We start from the raw sequence: 19,777 nt of genomic DNA, 5'->3' as shown, positions 1-19,777 counted from the left end.
CGGCGGACAATCTGGCCGTGTGTATGCCAGTCCGCCGTACTTTTGAAATGAACGGACTTTTCCCGCCTGGAGAAAAGTCCGCTCATTTTGAGTGGGTCTCCAGGTAGGCGGGGCCTGCGAAGGATACGTCGCTGGCCCCGCCGCCTGGTATGGACTTAAAGGGGAACCCCAACGCCGAAAATAAATAAATAAATAAAATAAAAAATCGGCGTGGGGGTCCCCCCAAAGTCCACAACAGACCCTTGTCCGAGCACGCTACCCGGCCGGCCAGGAAAGGAGGGGCGAGCGAGCGCCCCCCTCCTGAGCCGTACCAGGCCGCGTGCCCTCAACATGGGGGGTGCCTTGGGGAAGGGGGGGCCACGCGGCGCCCCCACCCCAAAGCACCTTGTCCCCATGTTGATGAGGACAAGGGACTCTTCCCGACAACCCTGGCCGTTGGTTGTCGGGGTCTGCGGGCGGGGAGCTTATCGGAATCCGGGAGCCCCCTTTAATAAGGGGGCCCCTGGATACCGGCCCCCCACCCTATGTGAATGAGTATGGGGTACAATGTACCCCTACCCATTCACCTGTAAAATAAAGTACAAAAAAAAAAAAAAAAAAAAAAAAAAAAAAAAAAAAAACACACAACACACAAGATAAAATAATTTATTGCACAGCTCCGGGGGTCTTCTCGCCGGACTCCTCCGCTATCTTCTTGTAGCTCTTTTGCTAGCGGAGGAGCCCGGCATTCTTCTTCGTCGCCGCGGCCTCTTCTTCCGACTTCGGGGGTCTTGTCCCCCTCTTCGGTTCTTCTGCCGGGCCACCGCGCCTTCTTATAGCTCTTTTACAGGCGGTGGCCCGGTCTTCTGTGGCCACCGCCTTCCGTTCTTCTTCTTCTTCTCCTGGAGATGTTGACTCGACGTTCTCTCCGGCAGCAATGCCAGGGACGCGCTGCGCTGCCACTTATATAGGGACAAGGGGCGGTGTCACATGGGTTGGTGTCACATGGTGACCCCGCCTCCTTACGATGTCACAGTCCCGGAGGATGCTGGGACTGTCGCCATGTTACATCAACCCATGTGACACCGCCCCTTGTCCCTATATAAGTGGCAGCGCAGCGCGTCCCTGGCATTGGGGGCCGGAGAGAACGTTGAGTCAACATCTCCAGGAGAAGAAGAAGAAGAAGAAGAAGAAGAAGAACGGAAGGCGGCGGCGGTGACAGAAGACCGGGCCACCGCCTGTAAAAGAGCTATAAGAAGGCGCGGTGGCCCGGCAGAAGAACTGAAGAGGGCGACAAGACCCCCGAAGTCGGAAGAAGAGGCCGCGGCGACGAAGAAGAATGCCGGGCTCCTCCGCTAGCAAAAGAGCTACAAGAAGATAGCGGAGGAGTCCGGCTAGAAGACCCCCGAAGACGGAAGACCCCCGGAGCTGTGCAATAAATTATTTTATCTTGTGTGTTGTGTTTTTTTTTTTTTTTGTACTTTATTTTGCAGGTGAATGGGTAGGGGTACATTGTACCCCATACTCATTCACATAGGGTGGGGGGGCCGGTATCCGGGGGCCCCCTTATTAAAGGGGGCTCCCGGATTCCGATAAGCCCCCCGCCCGCAGACCCCGACAACCAACGGCCAGGGTTGTCGGGAAGAGGCCCTTGTCCTCATCAACATGGGGACAAGGTGCTTTGGGGTGGGGGGGCCGCACGGCCCCCCCTTCCCCAAGGCACCCCCCATGTTGAGGGCACGCGCCCTGGTACGGCTCAGGAGGGGCGCTCGCTCACCCCTCCTTTCCTGGCCGGCCGGGTAGCGTGCTCGGACAAGGGTCTGTTGTGGACTTTGGGGGGACCCCCACGCCGATTTTTTTCGGCGTTGGGGTTCCCCTTTAAGTCCATACCAGGCGGCGGGGCCAGCGACGTATCCTTCGCGGGCCCCGCCTACCTGGAGACCCGCTCGAAATGAGCAGACTTTCCTCCGCGTGTGTGGGCGAGTCCGTTCATTTCAAAAGTACGGCGGATAGTACGGCGGACCGAGTACGCCGTATTAGTCCGCTGAAAAAGTGCTGTGTGTGGGCAAGTAGCCAGTTCGGAAAGTCCGCCAGACTAAGTACGTCAGACAGACGGCTACGTGTGTACGCAGCTTTAGAGTGACAATTGCACATGCAGCACTTTACTCATATGACATGGTTATCATTTTTTTCACACTTACCGGCTCTGCCTCTCATGCTGTGACAGCTTGAGGAAAGGAATGCTGATAACTGGCAAATGTGTGTTCACATTGCAATCAGCTGTGAATGGACACAGCTGATCACGTGGTAAAGGGCCACTTTGATTGGTCCTTTACCTCGATCTGGGATTAGCTGTGTCTGAAGGACACAGCGATCACAGAGCACGCCAGGTGTGATTCTGAGAGGACATCAATAGACTGGACGACTGTGCTGTAGCGGTCATTCAACTAGATCATGGTTGGCAAGTGATTAAACAATGCATGCGATTAATCAATTTAAAAAAATAATAAAATACATACGAAACATCAATCTTGCCATCTGGCCTCTTGGTTGCACCAGTGACCTTTGTGTTCAGTTTGAACTTGAGACCCTGTTTCTGAAGTATGCGTTGGAAATTTTTTGATATTTCCATGTCAATGCCTAGCCCACCAACATGGCCCAAGAATTCAACTGCTGTAACATCTGCTCCCAACCGCTGCCACACAGATCCCTGACAAGAGAAAAAAAAAGTCAGCATTATCAATACATGCAATCAAAGAACAATAATAAAGTAATGCTCTCCAGAACGCCAATGTAGGAGATCTATCAACCTAAAAGTAGCTGTGACATGCAGCAAGCATTGGAAGAGAAGCTGGGCTTCGCCTTGCTGCCAGCCTTAGCTTTCTAAATTCTTTGAGTCCTTTACCCCATGATAGGTTATACCAAATATATTTGACCATTTTAACTAGTTACAAAGCATGTTTGGCAGAATCTTAGTACATCTTTTTTACTATATACATCTATTAGAAAAACATTTAACTATCTATATCAATGCATACTAGCAAGTCCAAATTTTAACAAGAAACAATATATATTTTTTAGAGAAATGAGTGAAAAACATACAAATGATTTACCAATTCAACACCAATTACACCAGCACCAATAACCACCATCTTTTCAGGCACTTTTTTCAGAGATAATGCACCAGTGGATGAAACTACTGTTTCTTCATCTATCTGGAATGAGATTAAGACATGAGACCATAAACGCCTAGGTTTTATATTAACAAACACAAAAGCTGCATAGTAAAGATTCAAACAATACCTAAAACAACCCATGCCATACAAAACACCCAAATATATATACAGTTTTCTGGAACAGGGTTTTCTGAACCATTAGGGCCCGCAGACTTTAAGACACAGCCGGACATTAAATTGGTTGTAAAGGCTAAATGTTTTTTTTTTTACCTTACTTCATTCTTTGCAGTAAGGGAAAAATAAATAAAAAACAAAAAAAAACCCCCACACACAAACACGTTTTCGGCACCCCCCCCCTCCCAATACTTACCTGAGCCCCATCTAGATCCAGCAATGTGCATTAGAGCGGCTGCTCTCCCAGGTCTCTCCCTCCTCATTGGCTGGGACACAGCAGTGGAAGCCATCAATCACAGCCAGTGAGGAGGGAGCAGGGGGTGGGGCAGAGCCACGCTCTGTGTCTAATGAACACACAGAGATGGCTCAGGAGTGAGCACATAAAAAGTTACCCATAGCAAAAGGCTTGCTATGCGGGCACTCCACAAGGGAGGGGCCAGGAGCTCCAGCTGGGGGCCCCAAGAAGAGGAGGAACGGGGCTGCTCTGTGCAAAACCACTACACAAAGTATGTATAACATTTTTGTTTTTTTAAATAATAAAAACACGAGCCTTTAATAATCACTTTGAGGATAACGTGATAATGTTTAAATCTATAGTCCTGGTCAAACATTTACATCAATGGGAAGAAGCGAAGCTGGCAGGAAGAGCAGATTTCAAACAGTATTTTTAACCTGTTCAATCAATCCTCAGTCTGTGTTCACCCATAGATAGGAGAGGTTTACCCAATGTGGGTATCCTTTAGAAGTATATGGATTTTCCAGCAATCCTAAAAAGTAATCTTTTAAAAAAAAAAACAACAACAAAAACAAACATTATATTCCTTTTATACAGTATTTTGACTTGGACTTTTGGTATGGCCTGTTTAAAATTCCATAGAAATAAAGTTAGGATTGAGCCACATACAGTTGAATTACAGGCAGTCCTCAGTTCTTTTTTTTACCGTATCAGAGATAGAAAGAAAAGAAAAAGAACTAGCAATTTTAACCAAGTTACCTCAATTCCTGAAAATGGGGCAACCTCAGAACCAGTGGCTATGAGGATATTCTTAGTGTTGATGACCTGTGTGCTTCCATCAGCTTTTGTTGCCGTTACTTGATTTTTCCCTGTGATCTTTCCATGGCCTTGGACATGCACAACCTGTGTGAAAAGCATCGTACATTCATTATGCAAATAAAAAATAATAATATGGATGCAAAAGACAAAATTTTCACTGATTCTCAACAGCCAGACTTTTTTGCATGCTGTACTGGCCCCAAACATGAATTTCAAGAAATTACTACACATTGCTTATATTAAAAAACAGATATACTGTATTACACACATAGGGCTGCATTCAAGATATGGACCCACAGTTTGAGGGGTTTGTGTTGTGGCCAGAAACTACTTATTTTTAGTTTGCTGTGTATTTAGCATAGATCATTTTCTGAAATAGTATGTAGTTAAAGGGTTAGTCTGGCCAAAAGTGATATTTTAATTATAGTCAGAAGCCTAGCTGCCTGAGTCAGCCTTTGGTGTTATTTTTTTTAAACCCCAACAGCATGAATCAAATATATTGGTCAAAAACAAACACACAAACACACACGTAACCCTCATAACAGTCAGCGAGAAGAAACAATAGATAGTTGTTAGGTGGCTCAACTGCCACAAGGGGCAACCTTTGTAATAAGTGAAACCATTATATAGGACAGCACATGTGTTGTAAAAAAATAAAAAATAAATGAAAAAAAATACAAACGCATGCTGTAAAAATCAGACCTTGTTCTGTTTAAAGAGGTGAGCAATGCCAGTTGTAAGAGATTTCACAGCACCGCTCTTTTGCTCCATCATCTTCTCTAGATTTAAGCTAATGCCAGTCACTATTCGGAAAAAGAAATAAAGACAATGGTAGGTAAACCAGGAAAATACTAATTTAAAGTGTATCTAAATGAAACCAAACAGTTTAATTTTAGGCTTTTGTGTTATTTTACCCCTCTCAATAAAAGCCAAAATAGCTATTCTAACTTTGCTGTATCTATAGGGAGCCATGATTGCCACTTAGGCAAACATGGCTGTCTTTGTTCATTTCCATGACACAGGTAATGATTAGTAGTTTACTATCACTTACTGAAAAGGTTCTTAACCTAAAAAAGTTTTTAGTTACCCTTTAAAGCTGATCTCCACGTTTCCGGTCACTTTAAATAGTTTGTTTGGCCCAAACTGGTGCAAATTAGCCATTTCCATCACTAAGTACTGCAACTGGGTCTAAGCATTGTATGTACTGTATGTAGCCTCAGCTACATACAGTAGAGTGCTGGGTTCCGGCTGTGAGAAACTTCCTGTCTCATACCCAGAACAAAATAAGTCGATCTAAGCAGCACCAGCCATTCATAGGCATCTTTGTATTCTGTGAATGAATACAAAGCTTCCTCTGATTGGCAGAGTCTTGAGGGACAGGCTGATGATGATGCACTCCTGTGACCTACAGGAGAAGTATGGCCAAAAGAGCTTTGGCCATATTTCTCTTTTAAGGCAGACCTAAAGTACACTCTAACCCTAAGCTACTTTCCACTGCTCCCCAACCTTTGAAGAAAAGCTGTTTAATGTTCTATTCTATACACATCTTTGACAGCCGCTTACCAATCACCACATGCTTGGATATCTGTGACCAAAGACCAGCTTTAAAATAGTTTAAAAGCAGCCTTGTCTATAGTATAAATCTTTTAATCCAGGAGCCTACTGTAAGAAAGAAAAAAATGCTAAATACTTCACTGCTAGGTGGGCAGCAAGTCCATTGCCCCCCCCCCCCCCCCATGCTAAGCTACTGATGCCACTTTCAGATGCGTCAGATTGAGTGCAGTCATTTCCCCTGCCAGCCATCATTAAATCTAAGAAGCCAACTATGTATTTGGGACGGAGAAGCTTATTTTCACAGGCAACACTAACTAAACCTTGATAAACCAATTCCAAATGAATTAACAAAGACAACATCTACCTTCGATTCCTCTGCTTGCGAAATCTTTTCCATGAGCTAAATGGTACAGATGAGAGTTGTTTAGCAAAGCCTGTAAGCAGAAGTTTTTGTTAAAAACTATTTATGAAAAATAAATAATAGAAAATTTAACCAAAGGAAAACATTCTGTCAGGTAGGTGTATAATGCATGCACTACAGCATGTTAAAAAGAAAGTAGGCATAGTATATATTGAATCACTCTGTATTCCAATGGGGGAAACCACAGGTATTCCTGCAATAAAGTTGGTAGAAATTTCAAATTTTCCATCTCTCAATTCAAGCAAAATTTAAGATTTATAATAACTGCATCAATGATCATATGGGTGCTTTCATTTTAAATACAACCGTTATTAAACAGTGCTACAGAACAAAACTGCACACATTTGCAGATTTACATACAGGTCTGGATTTGCTGCCCTGATGCCGCAGCAAATTTAATTATTGTACTTTTAGATGTCCGGGGAGTATCAAACTCCTTTAGAGCCCTGGAGCATTGGGGCTACCCCTGAGTTGGCAATAAAGCGCAGCTCGTTTTACCGGCATTTTAACGCTGTTTAAGTGGCACTTTTTGGCCGCTAGCAGGGAGCTTTATACAGCGCTCCCAAAGTGACCCAAAGATGCTGCTTACAGGACATTTTCTAACATCCCGCAAGCACACCGCCCGTCCTAGTGTGAAAGCACTTGGGCTTTCACTTTCGGGCCGCATGGGAGGTAGTTTTAAAACATTTATTGAAATGGTCCTCAATCTATAGCGTATAGCCTTCAGAGATTAAATGAGAAAGTAGAAGTAATCTTTCTCTATTGACTGGAGATGAGTTCTATCTGCAAATCACTTGTTGTTTAAGTCTAAGTCTACATTTTTGGCCTATCCATAGGAGGCATAACTATTCTATCTATACCAGCTGCAAATCAATTATTTCTAACCTTCCTATGAATCCATAAATTAAGTACCCTAAACTCTGCTACTGTGGTCCCTCCATCATCTCAAACAAGAAGGTGGCAACTTTAACAGGCGACATAGCTGTCCTAGAGCAGGAGTGGCCAAGCAGTCATCACTGCTGGTATATTATCATATTACAAGATTTATTTAGTGCCAACGGTTTGCACAGCACTTTATAAAATGGAGGGAGATTGTACAATACAAAAGGAATACAAGAAAGTCTGTACAATACAAACGAATACAAGAGGGACCAGAGGGCCCCACTCACAGAGCTTAAAATCTTTAAAAAAAAAAAAAAAAAAGGGGGGATGGGGGCATGGGATACAAAAAGGTAATTACTTTTTCCAACAGCTCATTGCCAACAGTTAACATACAGTTTATAAGTTTGAAGGATAGGCCTCTATAAACCAATGGGTTTTCAGGGAGCCAGACAGACAGATTGGGTTAAGGCGTTTCAGAGGATAAGAGAGAGGCTCTGGAGAGGTCCTGGCGTGGAGTATGGGATGAGGTGACAAGAGAACTAGTTAGCAGAAGGTCTTAGGAGATGTGAGGACAAGGATTTGGTTGGTATTTTGAGAGAAGGTTGGTGATGTTGCTCGGCGCAGAATTGTGAATGGCTTTGTTATATGTTAGTAAAGTTCACCTTTAAAAATACTACAAAATGTTTTAAATATTCCAGTCAGTATATTTATAATGTGTTGTCATCATGCCACCTAAAAGCGGAAATTAGATTGCAGCAGAAGTGCTTGTGTTATAAGCGGTGTGGAATCATTGACGTGAAATAGATAAATCTAGGAGCACGCAGCGTTCACTCATAGTGCATACTAATGTACTGATGCTCGGCTGAAGTGTATTCCTTTTTAATTTTATGTTATTTTATGTTTTACATACCTTAGAAGGGATACAGCCAACATTTAAACAGGTTCCACCAAGAGTGTCATTTTTTTCCACACAAACAGTCTAAAATAAAAAGATGTGCTGATTAAAAGCAAATTCATAAGAAAAGGTTGCGGTAATCTTTCTATAGGAATGAACAGCAGATAAATATCAAATTGTCCTCAAGTGAGCTAGGTATATTCCTAAAAACCATACGAGATGACATCCATTTATCTACAAGCACTTCACCTCAGCACCAGGCGCTGTCATGACAGCGGCGCGCAGGCGCCCTGAGCACGCCACAGATCATGGCGATATGCTGCTCGTGACGGTTCCCATGCGCATCCGGGATACATGGCAGCGGCGAAGATGAAGACAGAGGACCGCTTCGGGGGCTTCGTTCTCAGGCAAGTTATTCATAATGAGCTAGTATGCTATGCATACTAGCTCATTATGCCTTTGCCTTGCAGGTTGCTTTTTTATTTTTTTTGCCTTTACTTCCTCTTTAAAATATGGTCAGGCCTGTTTTGGTGAGCCTAATACTCAAGTTTTGTTCTATTTCTATTTGTGTCAGACAGGCCTGAAAATGTTCTCCTCGTGTGCCAGGCTTCAAGTTACTCTAGGAATAACTGACTAGCACATTCTCTCTTTTGTAAGAGACACAAACCTGTCTCGCCTGATCAGGGACAATTTCCCTGCTGAAAGAGGCACTATCTGTATCTTTAGAACCCTTTCACGTGTCTGCAGCCTGGATCCATCTGTCAGATTTTCAGGAGGAACCAGACTGAACCACAATGTATATGTATTAACGGCTGTATGTAAATAGATGGCTTTTTTTTCCTTTCCCATTTTGTTGGACATGAGCGTTTGTAAAATGGATGGTTTATACCTGTCGACCTACAGCAAATTTTAATAAACAGCAAAAAAAAAAAAAAAAAAGGAACGTGAAAAACTGATGTATACTGATCTAAAATGAATTCTTTTACATGCGTTTTTATGAAGAAACTGTCAACATCTGTGTGAAAGGACCCTTAAGTCAATCTTGATGGAACGCCTACCGCAGTGCTATTGTGTTCTGCCGGCAGGGAGCCTTCCTGGCCAGAAGAATACAAGAATCACTGCTAGCAGCTATAGCCACTGGCAGTAATCGAATGTTAAAAAAAAAAAAAAAAAAAAAAAAAAATGTACATACTGGTTGTACCCAAGTTGATCAATGGATTGACTTGGGTACCACCAGCCTCAGCCAGTTCAGCTGTCTTGATCCATGTATGGCCGGCTTTTTAAGTGACAGACTGTCGGCCACAATGCCTATACTAATCTGCTTTATGTGCATCATTTACCAAAAGTTAAATTCCTGCTGGAGCTTGAATTGAAAGAGGCATCATAACCACCACACAGAAGTCCAAATATTTAAAGTGGTTGTAACCCCCCCCCGGCCAAAAAAAAGTGATCCTGTTATCTTATAGTAGATTAAACAGTTATTAGCTGGCAGCAAAGTTAAATGAAGATCACTGGCTGCCCCTCTCTTTTATCATACCATAACACACTGTGTACATGTTAACGTAATTACAGGCATTGTTTTACACATCTCAGATCTCTTCTGGCCGGTCATGTCATGTGACCTCTGACCGCTCTCCTACCCCAGCTAAGGGCTACAGAGGGAGGGGCTTATCGGTTACATGACCTCCCTGGGTTATGTCGGAGCACCAAGATCAGAGGAGGAGAGTGGCAGCAGGTCAAGTGACCAGCCGGAAAAGATCAGGAGATAAAGTAATTAAAAGCATAGCGGGGGTCATTTACGAAAGGTATATCCACTTTGCACTGCAAGTGCAGCCACTCTAAATCTAAAGGGGTGGATCTGAAATGAGGGGGAAGCTCTGCTGATTTTATCATTCAATCATGTGCAAGCTAAAATGCAGTTTTTTTATTTTCCTTGCATGCCCCCCTCGGATCTACAGCGACTTTACTTCCAAGTGTACTTGCAGTGCAAAGTGGATTTGCCTTTCATAATTAACCCCCAGCGTGTCATGGCATGATAAAACAGAGGGGCTGCCAGTGTAATTTTTTTGCCTTTACAATCACTTTAAAAACACATTGGTAATAGTCTCTGCCAATTAAAGGAAGAATTATAGTCTAACTTGTTTGTGCTGTTCCTAAACAGAGGTTTAACACTATGCATGCAAATATCAATTTACACATTAGAGCCAAAGATTACCTGAAAGCCCAGCTGGGCAGCTTTGATAGCAGCAACATAACCTCCAGGACCAGAGCCTACGACAGTGACATCAGCATCCACTTTGAGTAATAAATAATAATACACATAAGTTAAATTCCATGCAATTCATCAGAAAACTTGCCGACAAACAAAAATGAATGTGAATGCGTTTGCAGTGCTTAGAGCCATTATAGATTACATTAAAGCAAATCTATAAGCGGTTTGTATTCTTTGCAGAGCACCTAAACCACTGATGTTTTCTATAACAGCAACTGCAACTAAAAGTTTGCATGGTCATAGTGTAGCCTCAACCTTACAGCCACCAGTGCCTTCCTATAGCACAGAAGAGAGGAGGATGACCTCCTCTGGCCAATAGAAAGACACATGCAGACTACACAGCAACCATGCAAGCTGTGGCTCCAATTTCCTTATAAAGTACCACAAGATTTCAGCCTACAAACTGATAATATGTGCCGGTACTTACTAGGATTCCAGTTACCCAGAAGTTACCTCAGCTACTGAGTATTAGAGCTGCACGATCCTGGCTAAAATGAGAATCACGATTTCTTTTGCATAGAAGATTGCGATTCTCTCGGTGTAACATCTTTCACATCATACAAAAAAATTGGGCTAACTTTACTGTTGGCAAAGACTGCTGCCCAAGTACAGTGCGACGTAAAATATTGCAACAACTGCCATTTTATTCTCTAGGGTCTCTGCTAAAAATATAATTATATATATATATATATATATATATATATATATATATATATATATATATATATATATATATATATATATATATATATATATATATATATATATATATATATATAATTTGGGGGTTCTAGCAAAAAAATACAGATTTTATCTTGTAAGCAACAAGTGTCAGAAAAAGGTTGGTTTAGTCTTTAAAGCGGAGGTCCACCGTAAAGTGGACCTTCTGCTCATTGGAATCCTCCCCCCCTCCGGCGCCACAATTGGCACCTTTCAGGGGGGAGGGGGGTGCAGGTACCTGTACAGTACAGGTATCTGCACCCACTTCCGGCATAGCTATCTGTGGAAAGGGGCGTAGATTACGCCCCTTTCCGAAAGTCCCCCGCTGCCTGCTGGGAAACACACGGATCCCAGAGGCAGCGGGACCATCCTTATTGCGCAGCGCGACTCGCGCATGCGCAGTAGGGAACCGGGAAATGAAGCCAAAAGGCTCCACTTCCTGATTCCCATACCCAAGATGGCGGCGGCAGCACCCGAGAGACGATCGAGAGATCGGCTTCGGGTGCCGACATCGCGGGCGCGCTGGGCGGGTAAGTGTCCTTCTTTTAAAAGTCAGCAGCTGCAGTATTTGTAGCTGCTAGCTTTTAAAAAAAAAAAAACAAAAAAAAAAAAAACGTCGGAACTCCCGGCGGACTCCCGCTTTAAGTGGTTAAACTGCCCTCATCCTTTGATCTAAAACAGCCGTGGCTAAATGACAGACCGAGCGATGCTCCTGTCCGGACCATCAGTGTACAGCGCCACATCTCACTCCTCCGTTCAGAAGTAATTGATTGGTTGCAGGGACGCTCACAGTCCCAGCAATAATGTCCCTTGTGCACCCTGCCCCCTGCTGCTATCCCGCAGCTCCTAGCCAGGCCACTACGTCACACTCCCGCCCCATGCAGTTTGTCATCTCGCAGCTCTTGGCTCTTACTCGGCCGGTGAGGTATGACGTGTATGCACGGCCCTTTCAGCAAGACTCCCGGCTGCGGCACAGCCCTTTCCCTCTCTTGCTTGTTACCTCTGCTGGCTCCCGATTCCTGCAGGGCATTTACCACACTAATGGGCACATTTAATGTAAGGTTCACTCTGATGGGCACAAAATGTGCCCATCAGAGTGCCCCTTATTTTATATTAAGGTTCACTCTGATGGGCACATTTTATGTTAAGGGGCGCTCTGATGGGCCGAACAAAATGTGCCCATTTGCATGCCTCTTAACGTAAATGTAACCAGAGTACCCCTTAATATAAACTAAGGGGCATGCTGATGGGCACATTTTATGTTAATGGGGACACCTAATGTAAAGGAGCACTCTGATGGGGATACATGATGTAAGGGGGCACAATGATGGAAGACACCAGATGTAAGGGGGACTTCTGATGAAGAAACCTGATGTAAGAGGGCACCCGATAGAAGAGGATACTCTGACGGTGGCAACAGATTAATTTGAGTAGTCTGATGGGGGCACCCAAAGTAATGAATTACCCTAGTAGGGGCACCTGATGTAAGGGAGGGATATTGGGGGCATTTACAGAGTATTACCAGAGTGTGGGGAGGAAACGGTAAGAAAAGTGCCAAAGAGCGTGATTTGTGCCAAAAAAGGAAAGTAGGCACGTACAATCTTTCATGGAACAGACTTGCCCGGAATTTTTTATTTTTTTTTAGTTACTGGACTTTGAGTGTTAATTCACTACCCCTGATCTAAAAGAAAGAAATGTTACAATGTTTCTCTTTATCTCACCTGAGGAATGTTGTGATAAACAGGCAGCCTGCCAAGTTTTTTTTTTTTTTCTTGACAGCTGTCTGCTTGAGCAGAGAACTGATACCGAGGAAATGCTGTGTTAAGATCGCGAAGGGGGTGGAATCGCAATCTCAATTCTTTAACGATTAATTGTGCAGCTCTACCAAGTATGCTTGCAGTGAGGCCTATTTACTTCCTAAGAGGAGCTTTTTTTCCCCAGAGTTATAGTCTATTGTAAGTGAATCACAACCAGTATTACTCAACAGAGGTGAACAAAACTGATTCTTGCTGGATTCTGTGACAGGTTTCTCCCAGTGTATTGTCACATGTGTTTCACACAGTATACCAAAAGCACTAGGGATGCACCGAAATTTCGGCCGCCGAAACATATCGGCCGAAAATGCCCTTTTCGGCAATTTGCCGAAAGAGAAAAACGGCCGATAATGGAGCCGAAAATGGGGCGGGGCCAGGGTAGGGGGCGGGGCCAGGGTAGGGGGACGGGGCTCCGCCCCCCGCCCCTGGTGCGCCCATCATGAAGAGCTATATCACGCTATAGTGCAGGCGAGCCGTCTGCGCCGCCTGTTTGATCACAGCGCGGGAACATCACAGCTTTCAGTTCAATAGCTGTGTGTTCCCGGCCGCGCGCCATCATGTACAGCCCCTCCCCCTTGTCAGGGCACTTTGATAGACAGATCACCCGTAGGATTGGACGGATGATCTGTCTATCAAAGTGCCCTGACAAGGGGGAGGGGCTGTACGTGACGGCGCGCGGCCGGGAACACACAGCTATTGAACTGAAAGCTGTGATGTTCCCCTGCTGTGATCAAACAGGCGACGGAGGCGACTCTCTTCTCTCTTCTGTTTTCTCTTCACAGGTTGGCTGCTATGAGGGGACACACACACACTGGCTGCTATGAGGGGACACACACACACACACACACACACACACACACACACACACTGGCTGCTATGAGGGGACACACACACACTGGCTGCTATGAGGGGACACACACACACTGGCTGCTATGAGGGGGACACACACACACTGGCTGCTATGAGGGGGACACACACACACTGGCTGCTATGAGGGGGACACACACACACTGGCTGCTATGAGGGGACACACACACACTGGCTGCTATGAGGGGACACACACACACTGGCTGCTATGAGGGGACACACACACACTGGCTGCTATGAGGGGAGACACACACACTGGCTGCTATGAGGGGAGACACACACACTGGCTGCTATGAGGGGAGACACACACACTGGCTGCTATGAGGGGAGACACACACACTGGCTGCTATGAGGGGAGACACACACACTGGCTGCTATGAGGGGAGACACACACACTGGCTGCTATGAGGGGAGACACACACACTGGCTGCTATGAGGGGAGACACACACACTGGCTGCTATGAGGGGAGACACACACTGGCTGCTATGAGGGGAGACACACACTGGCTGCTATGAGGGGAGACACACACTGGCTGCATTGTATCAATTGTATCATGTGTCATGTATCATGTGTGCAATTTCTGACCCTCTCCTGTACCACGTCCCCAGTCTCTGACCCTCTCCTGTACCACGTCCCCAGTCTCTGACCCTCTCCTGTACCACGTCCCCAGTCTCTGACCATCTCCTGTACCACGTCCCCAGTCTCTGACCCTCTCCTGTACCACGTCCCCAGTCTCTGACCCTCTCCTGTACCACGTCCCCAGTCTCTGACCCTCTCCTGTACCACGTCCCCAGTCTCTGACCATCTCCTGTACCACGTCCCCAGTCTCTGACCCTCTCCTGTACCACGTCCCCAGTCTCTGACCATCTCCTGTGCCACGTCCCCAGTCTCTGACCATCTCCTGTACCACGTCCCCAGTCTCTGACCATCTCCTGTGCCACGTCCCCAGTCTCTGACCCTCTCCTGTGCCACGTCCCCAGTCTCTGACCCTCTCCTGTGCCACGTCCCCAGTCTCTGACCCTCTCCTGTGCCACGTCCCCAGTCTCTGACCCTCTCCTGTGCCACGTCCCCAGTCTCTGACCCTCTCCTGTGCCACGTCCCCAGTCTCTGACCCTCTCCTGTGCCACGTCCCCAGTCTCTGACCCTCTCCTGTGCCACGTCCCCAGTCTCTGACCCTCTCCTGTGCCACGTCCCCAGTCTCTGACCCTCTCCTGTGCCACGTCCCCAGTCTCTGACCCTCTCCTGTGCCACGTCCCCAGTCTCTGACCCTCTCCTGTGCCACGTCCCCAGTCTCTGACCCTCTCCTGTACCACGTCCCCAGTCTCTGACCCTCTCCTGTACCACGTCCCCAGTCTCTGACCCTCTCCTGTACCACGTCCCCAGTCTCTGACCCTCTCCTGTACCACGTCCCCAGTCTCTGACCCTCTCCTGTACCACGTCCCCAGTCTCTGACCCTCTCCTGTACCACGTCCCCAGTCTCTGACCCTCTCCTGTACCACGTCCCCAGTCTCTGACCCTCTCCTGTACCACGTCCCCAGTCTCTGACCCTCTCCTGTACCACGTCCCCAGTCTCTGACCCTCTCCTGTACCACGTCCCCAGTCTCTGACCCTCTCCTGTACCACGTCCCCAGTCTCTGACCCTCTCCTGTACCACGTCCCCAGTCTCTGACCCTCTCCTGTACCACGTCCCCAGTCTCTGACCCTCTCCTGTACCACGTCCCCAGTCTCTGACCCTCTCCTGTACCACGTCCCCAGTCTCTGACCCTCTCCTGTACCACGTCCCCAGTCTCTGACCCTCTCCTGTACCACGTCCCCAGTCTCTGACCCTCTCCTGTACCACGTCCCCAGTCTCTGACCCTCTCCTGTACCACGTCCCCAGTCTCTGACCCTCTCCTGTACCACGTCCCCAGTCTCTGACCCTCTCCTGTACCACGTCCCCAGTCTCTGACCCTCTCCTGTACCACGTCCCCAGTCTCTGACCCTCTCCTGTACCACGTCCCCAGTCTCTGACCATCTCCTGTACCACGTCCCCAGTCTCTGACCATCTCCTGTACCACGTCCCCAGTCTCTGACCATCTCCTGTACCACGTCCCCAGTCTCTGACCATCTCCTGTACCACGTCCCCAGTCTCTGACCATCTCCTGTACCACGTCCCCAGTCTCTGACCATCTCCTGTACCACGTCCCCAGTCTCTGACCATCTCCTGTACCACGTCCCCAGTCTCTGACCATCTCCTGTACCACGTCCCCAGTCTCTGACCATCTCCTGTACCACGTCCCCAGTCTCTGACCATCTCCTGTACCACGTCCCCAGTCTCTGACCATCTCCTGTACCACGTCCCCAGTCTCTGACCATCTCCTGTACCACGTCCCCAGTCTCTGACCATCTCCTGTACCACGTCCCCAGTCTCTGACCATCTCCTGTACCACGTCCCCAGTCTCTGACCATCTCCTGTACCACGTCCCCAGTCTCTGACCATCTCCTGTACCACGTCCCCAGTCTCTGACCATCTCCTGTACCACGTCCCCAGTCTCTGACCATCTCCTGTACCACGTCCCCAGTCTCTGACCATCTCCTGTACCACGTCCCCAGTCTCTGACCATCTCCTGTACCACGTCCCCAGTCTCTGACCATCTCCTGTACCACGTCCCCAGTCTCTGACCATCTCCTGTACCACGTCCCCAGTCTCTGACCATCTCCTGTACCACGTCCCCAGTCTCTGACCATCTCCTGTACCACGTCCCCAGTCTCTGACCATCTCCTGTACCACGCCCCCAGTCTCTGACCATCTCCTGTACCACGCCCCCAGTCTCTGACCATCTCCTGTACCACGCCCCCAGTCTCTGACCATCTCCTGTACCACGCCCCCAGTCTCTGACCATCTCCTGTACCACGCCCCCAGTCTCTGACCATCTCCTGTACCACGCCCCCAGTCTCTGACCATCTCCTGTACCACGCCCCCAGTCTCTGACCATCTCCTGTACCACGCCCCCAGTCTCTGACCATCTCCTGTACCACGTCCCCAGTCTCTGACCATCTCCTGTACCACGTCCCCAGTCTCTGACCATCTCCTGTACCACGCCCCCAGTCTCTGACCATCTCCTGTACCACGCCCCCAGTCTCTGACCATCTCCTGTACCACGTCCCCAGTCTCTGACCATCTCCTGTACCACGTCCCCAGTCTCTGACCATCTCCTGTACCACGTCCCCAGTCTCTGACCATCTCCTGCACCACGTCCCCAGTCTCTGACCATCTCCTGCACCACGTCCCCAGTCTCTGACCATCTTCTGCACCACGTCCCCAGTCTCTGACCATCTTCTGTACCATGTCCCCAGTCTGACCACCTCCTGTATAAAAAATTTTTTTTAAAAACAGTCATTTTCGGTATCGGTGCTGTTTCGGTATCGGTTTCGGTTTTCGGCCTAGTGTATTTTTCATTTTCGGTATCGGTTTCGGCACCAAAAAACCCATTCGGTGCATCCCTAAAAAGCACAGAACTCGTTTTTACATACACTAATCTGTTTCCACAAAGAGTTTGATTCAAGTATGGCTTATTTTTAAAACTGCACATATGAAACCGTTTAATAAGGAATGAAACAGATAACTTACAGGCTTGGTCTGCATAGGTACGGAGTGGCACAGCACAGATTCTTTTCAGTCCAGGGGTGAGATGACTGATGTGAGCCTTCTAAATAAAACAAAAAGTGAAATGCTTACATTGCACACAACCTTACATTAAAATTATATGTTTTAATTATAAAGGCAATTAAAACAATGATTTATTCAAATCCAATTTTGTATATAGTATGGAACAGCAGCAATATTTTCCCCATTACATTTTCAGGCTTCCCATGGCAAGAATGCATCCCATACTGCTGGCATTGTGTAAGAAAGTCATTGCTTTCTACACTGAATGACGTATCACCTTAAACTGTAATGGCTTCAATCAAAATCTCCATATAACTTGATCTCAGTTTTTCACATGGCTGTGGAGGAACTCTAGCTCACCTTTCTTTGCAGAACTAGCCATGGAAGACTTGAAAGTTGAATTCCTTACAGTTGTACAGGCCCAATTCCTATACTGAGTTCACTGTATACTGTGAGCTTCTCATAGTATGCATGACAAGCTGCAGCAAATCAGATAGAGCTCATCTGATTTCCTGGGCGGCGGACACCAAGCATAATCTAGATAGAAAACACTGTAGGATCCCCCTACATTAGTGGTCAGTAGAGAAGGGCTCTCTTACATTAATGATCTGTGAAGTTGTCCACTTTATATTGGTGGTTAATGGGGAAAAACCCCTACAATGGTGATTAATGTAGAAATAAACACATCAAGGGGATGAATAAGGTTCAGAGGGTCAGTTTATTGAACCAAAAAATCAAGAACACGGGATATAACCTCAAACTAACTGGACAGAAGTTCAAAACTATTCTTAGAAACTATTTTACTGAAGGGGTAGTTGATGCTTGAAATAAATTACCAGCAAAGGTAGTGAGGCAGTCAACAGTAAATGGCTTCAAACATGCTTGGGACAAACAGATCTATACCAATTTATTTCAGAATTTAAAGACTAAATAGATGAGCTTTAAAAGGCACACTAGTAGCAAGTCTGAAAAAATGTTTTTATCTAATTTTATTGTTCAAGTATGAGGATAAAAGGCATAATTACATATAGACATGCATAAAAACAATTAATAGAGTTGATTAACAATATACCCTACATACATTGATCTTAACACCACATAGCATAACAACATAGTATGTAACCACATCCAGGAGTGATTAAACCAAGTAATTTCTTAATTAACACTCTCCAATTTGGGTGGGGATGTCCAAAAGTCTGTGGGTCCAGGTAGGAGTCTGGGTATAAGAAATTTCAATGGCTCGACATGTTCCACGTAGAAAACGCCTCCTCAGGAGCAGTAATTTTGTAAAGATAAGTAGACAATAAGCGTGATAACGTGGAAAACGGCTGGTATGCGGAGAACTTCCTCTTTACATGTGTGATCAGTGAAGAAGGGCGGATGTGGAGTCACCAGCTGAAGCGCTGGCAACCGGGCAGACCTACCAACCTCTGCCCAGCACCGGCAACAACTACAGAGTTCCAGGGAGCTGAGGCAGTGGGCCTCCCTCCCCAAAAGTTAGCCGGAGCAGATGGTGTGGGGGTTCCAGCAGAAGGGCTGGCAACAGGGCAGAGTGCTGCTGGCCTCTGCCCTCAACTAACAGAGGACACATTTCCTGTAAAGGTGGATGGGACTTCAGTCTCCACCTGTATACCCCAGGGATGCTGGGCAGTTTTCCCAGATCCCCAACAGCACGACAGAGTGAGCCCAGTCACCCTGTCTTTTCTCCAGCGGCTGAAAGTACTCCAGGGGGAAGGGCCAGTCCAGGCCTCTCCCCAGTGGCGGATATGTTCTCAAAGAGAGGCAGAGGTTGGCTGGGTCAGTAATACTCTGTTTGGAACAATTTGTTGGGGTACTGTGTGGATACCAGCATTAGAGAACTGGAACCACTGACTAACTTCAGAGTCAACCTGTCTGGGGTTTCGTCTTGTGTTAGTATCCTGCCAAAAGGGGAGAAATGTGACAGAACTAGCAGGGACAGAGGCTTTTGGAAGGGACTGAATGCTAGCCTCTTGCAGACCAATTATTGACGACCGAGCTTAATAAAGCTCTGATATGGTTTGTTGAAAAGCAGGTGTGCTGCATCCCATAATTAAATAATAGAAACCCCCCAGGAGTGGGATTTTAATGGCACTACCAGACAAAAAAAATGTGTATCATATAAAAATTAATTTTATTATACAAAATAGAAAAATACATGAAAAACATTAAATACAAACAAAAGGAAGTAAACCTAGACAGAGTACATATGCCTGAACCCAACAATGTTTCGGAGATGCAACATATTCTCCTTCATCAGGGGTCATATATCAAAAATTGGTAGTCACTGAGATAATACAG

The 19,777-nt window shown here is 46.4% G+C and overlaps 1 protein-coding gene across 1 annotated transcript in view; it reads right to left on the bottom strand.

Moving 5' to 3' along the window:
* DLD (dihydrolipoamide dehydrogenase) overlaps positions 1-19,777 on the bottom strand; it is a 39,448-nt gene that overhangs the window by 8,344 nt on the left and 11,327 nt on the right. Inside the window, exons 2-9 of the mRNA XM_077470871.1 lie at positions 17,420-17,498; positions 10,351-10,430; positions 8,151-8,219; positions 6,302-6,371; positions 5,086-5,186; positions 4,324-4,467; positions 3,093-3,194; positions 2,499-2,689 (exon numbers count right to left, since the gene is read on the bottom strand). Of these exons, the coding sequence (XP_077326997.1) occupies positions 2,499-2,689; positions 3,093-3,194; positions 4,324-4,467; positions 5,086-5,186; positions 6,302-6,371; positions 8,151-8,219; positions 10,351-10,430; positions 17,420-17,498 (836 nt within the window). The remainder of the gene's footprint in view (positions 1-2,498; positions 2,690-3,092; positions 3,195-4,323; positions 4,468-5,085; positions 5,187-6,301; positions 6,372-8,150; positions 8,220-10,350; positions 10,431-17,419; positions 17,499-19,777) is intronic.

Source organism: Lithobates pipiens, unplaced genomic scaffold (genome assembly GCF_037356315.1).
Source record: "Lithobates pipiens isolate NorthernLeopardFrog02 unplaced genomic scaffold, aLitPip1_a1.2 Scaffold_8, whole genome shotgun sequence".
NCBI lineage: Eukaryota > Metazoa > Chordata > Amphibia > Anura > Ranidae > Lithobates > Lithobates pipiens.
The sequence above is the reverse complement of the archived record's forward strand: the minus strand, read 5'-3'. Positions and strand labels throughout refer to the sequence as shown.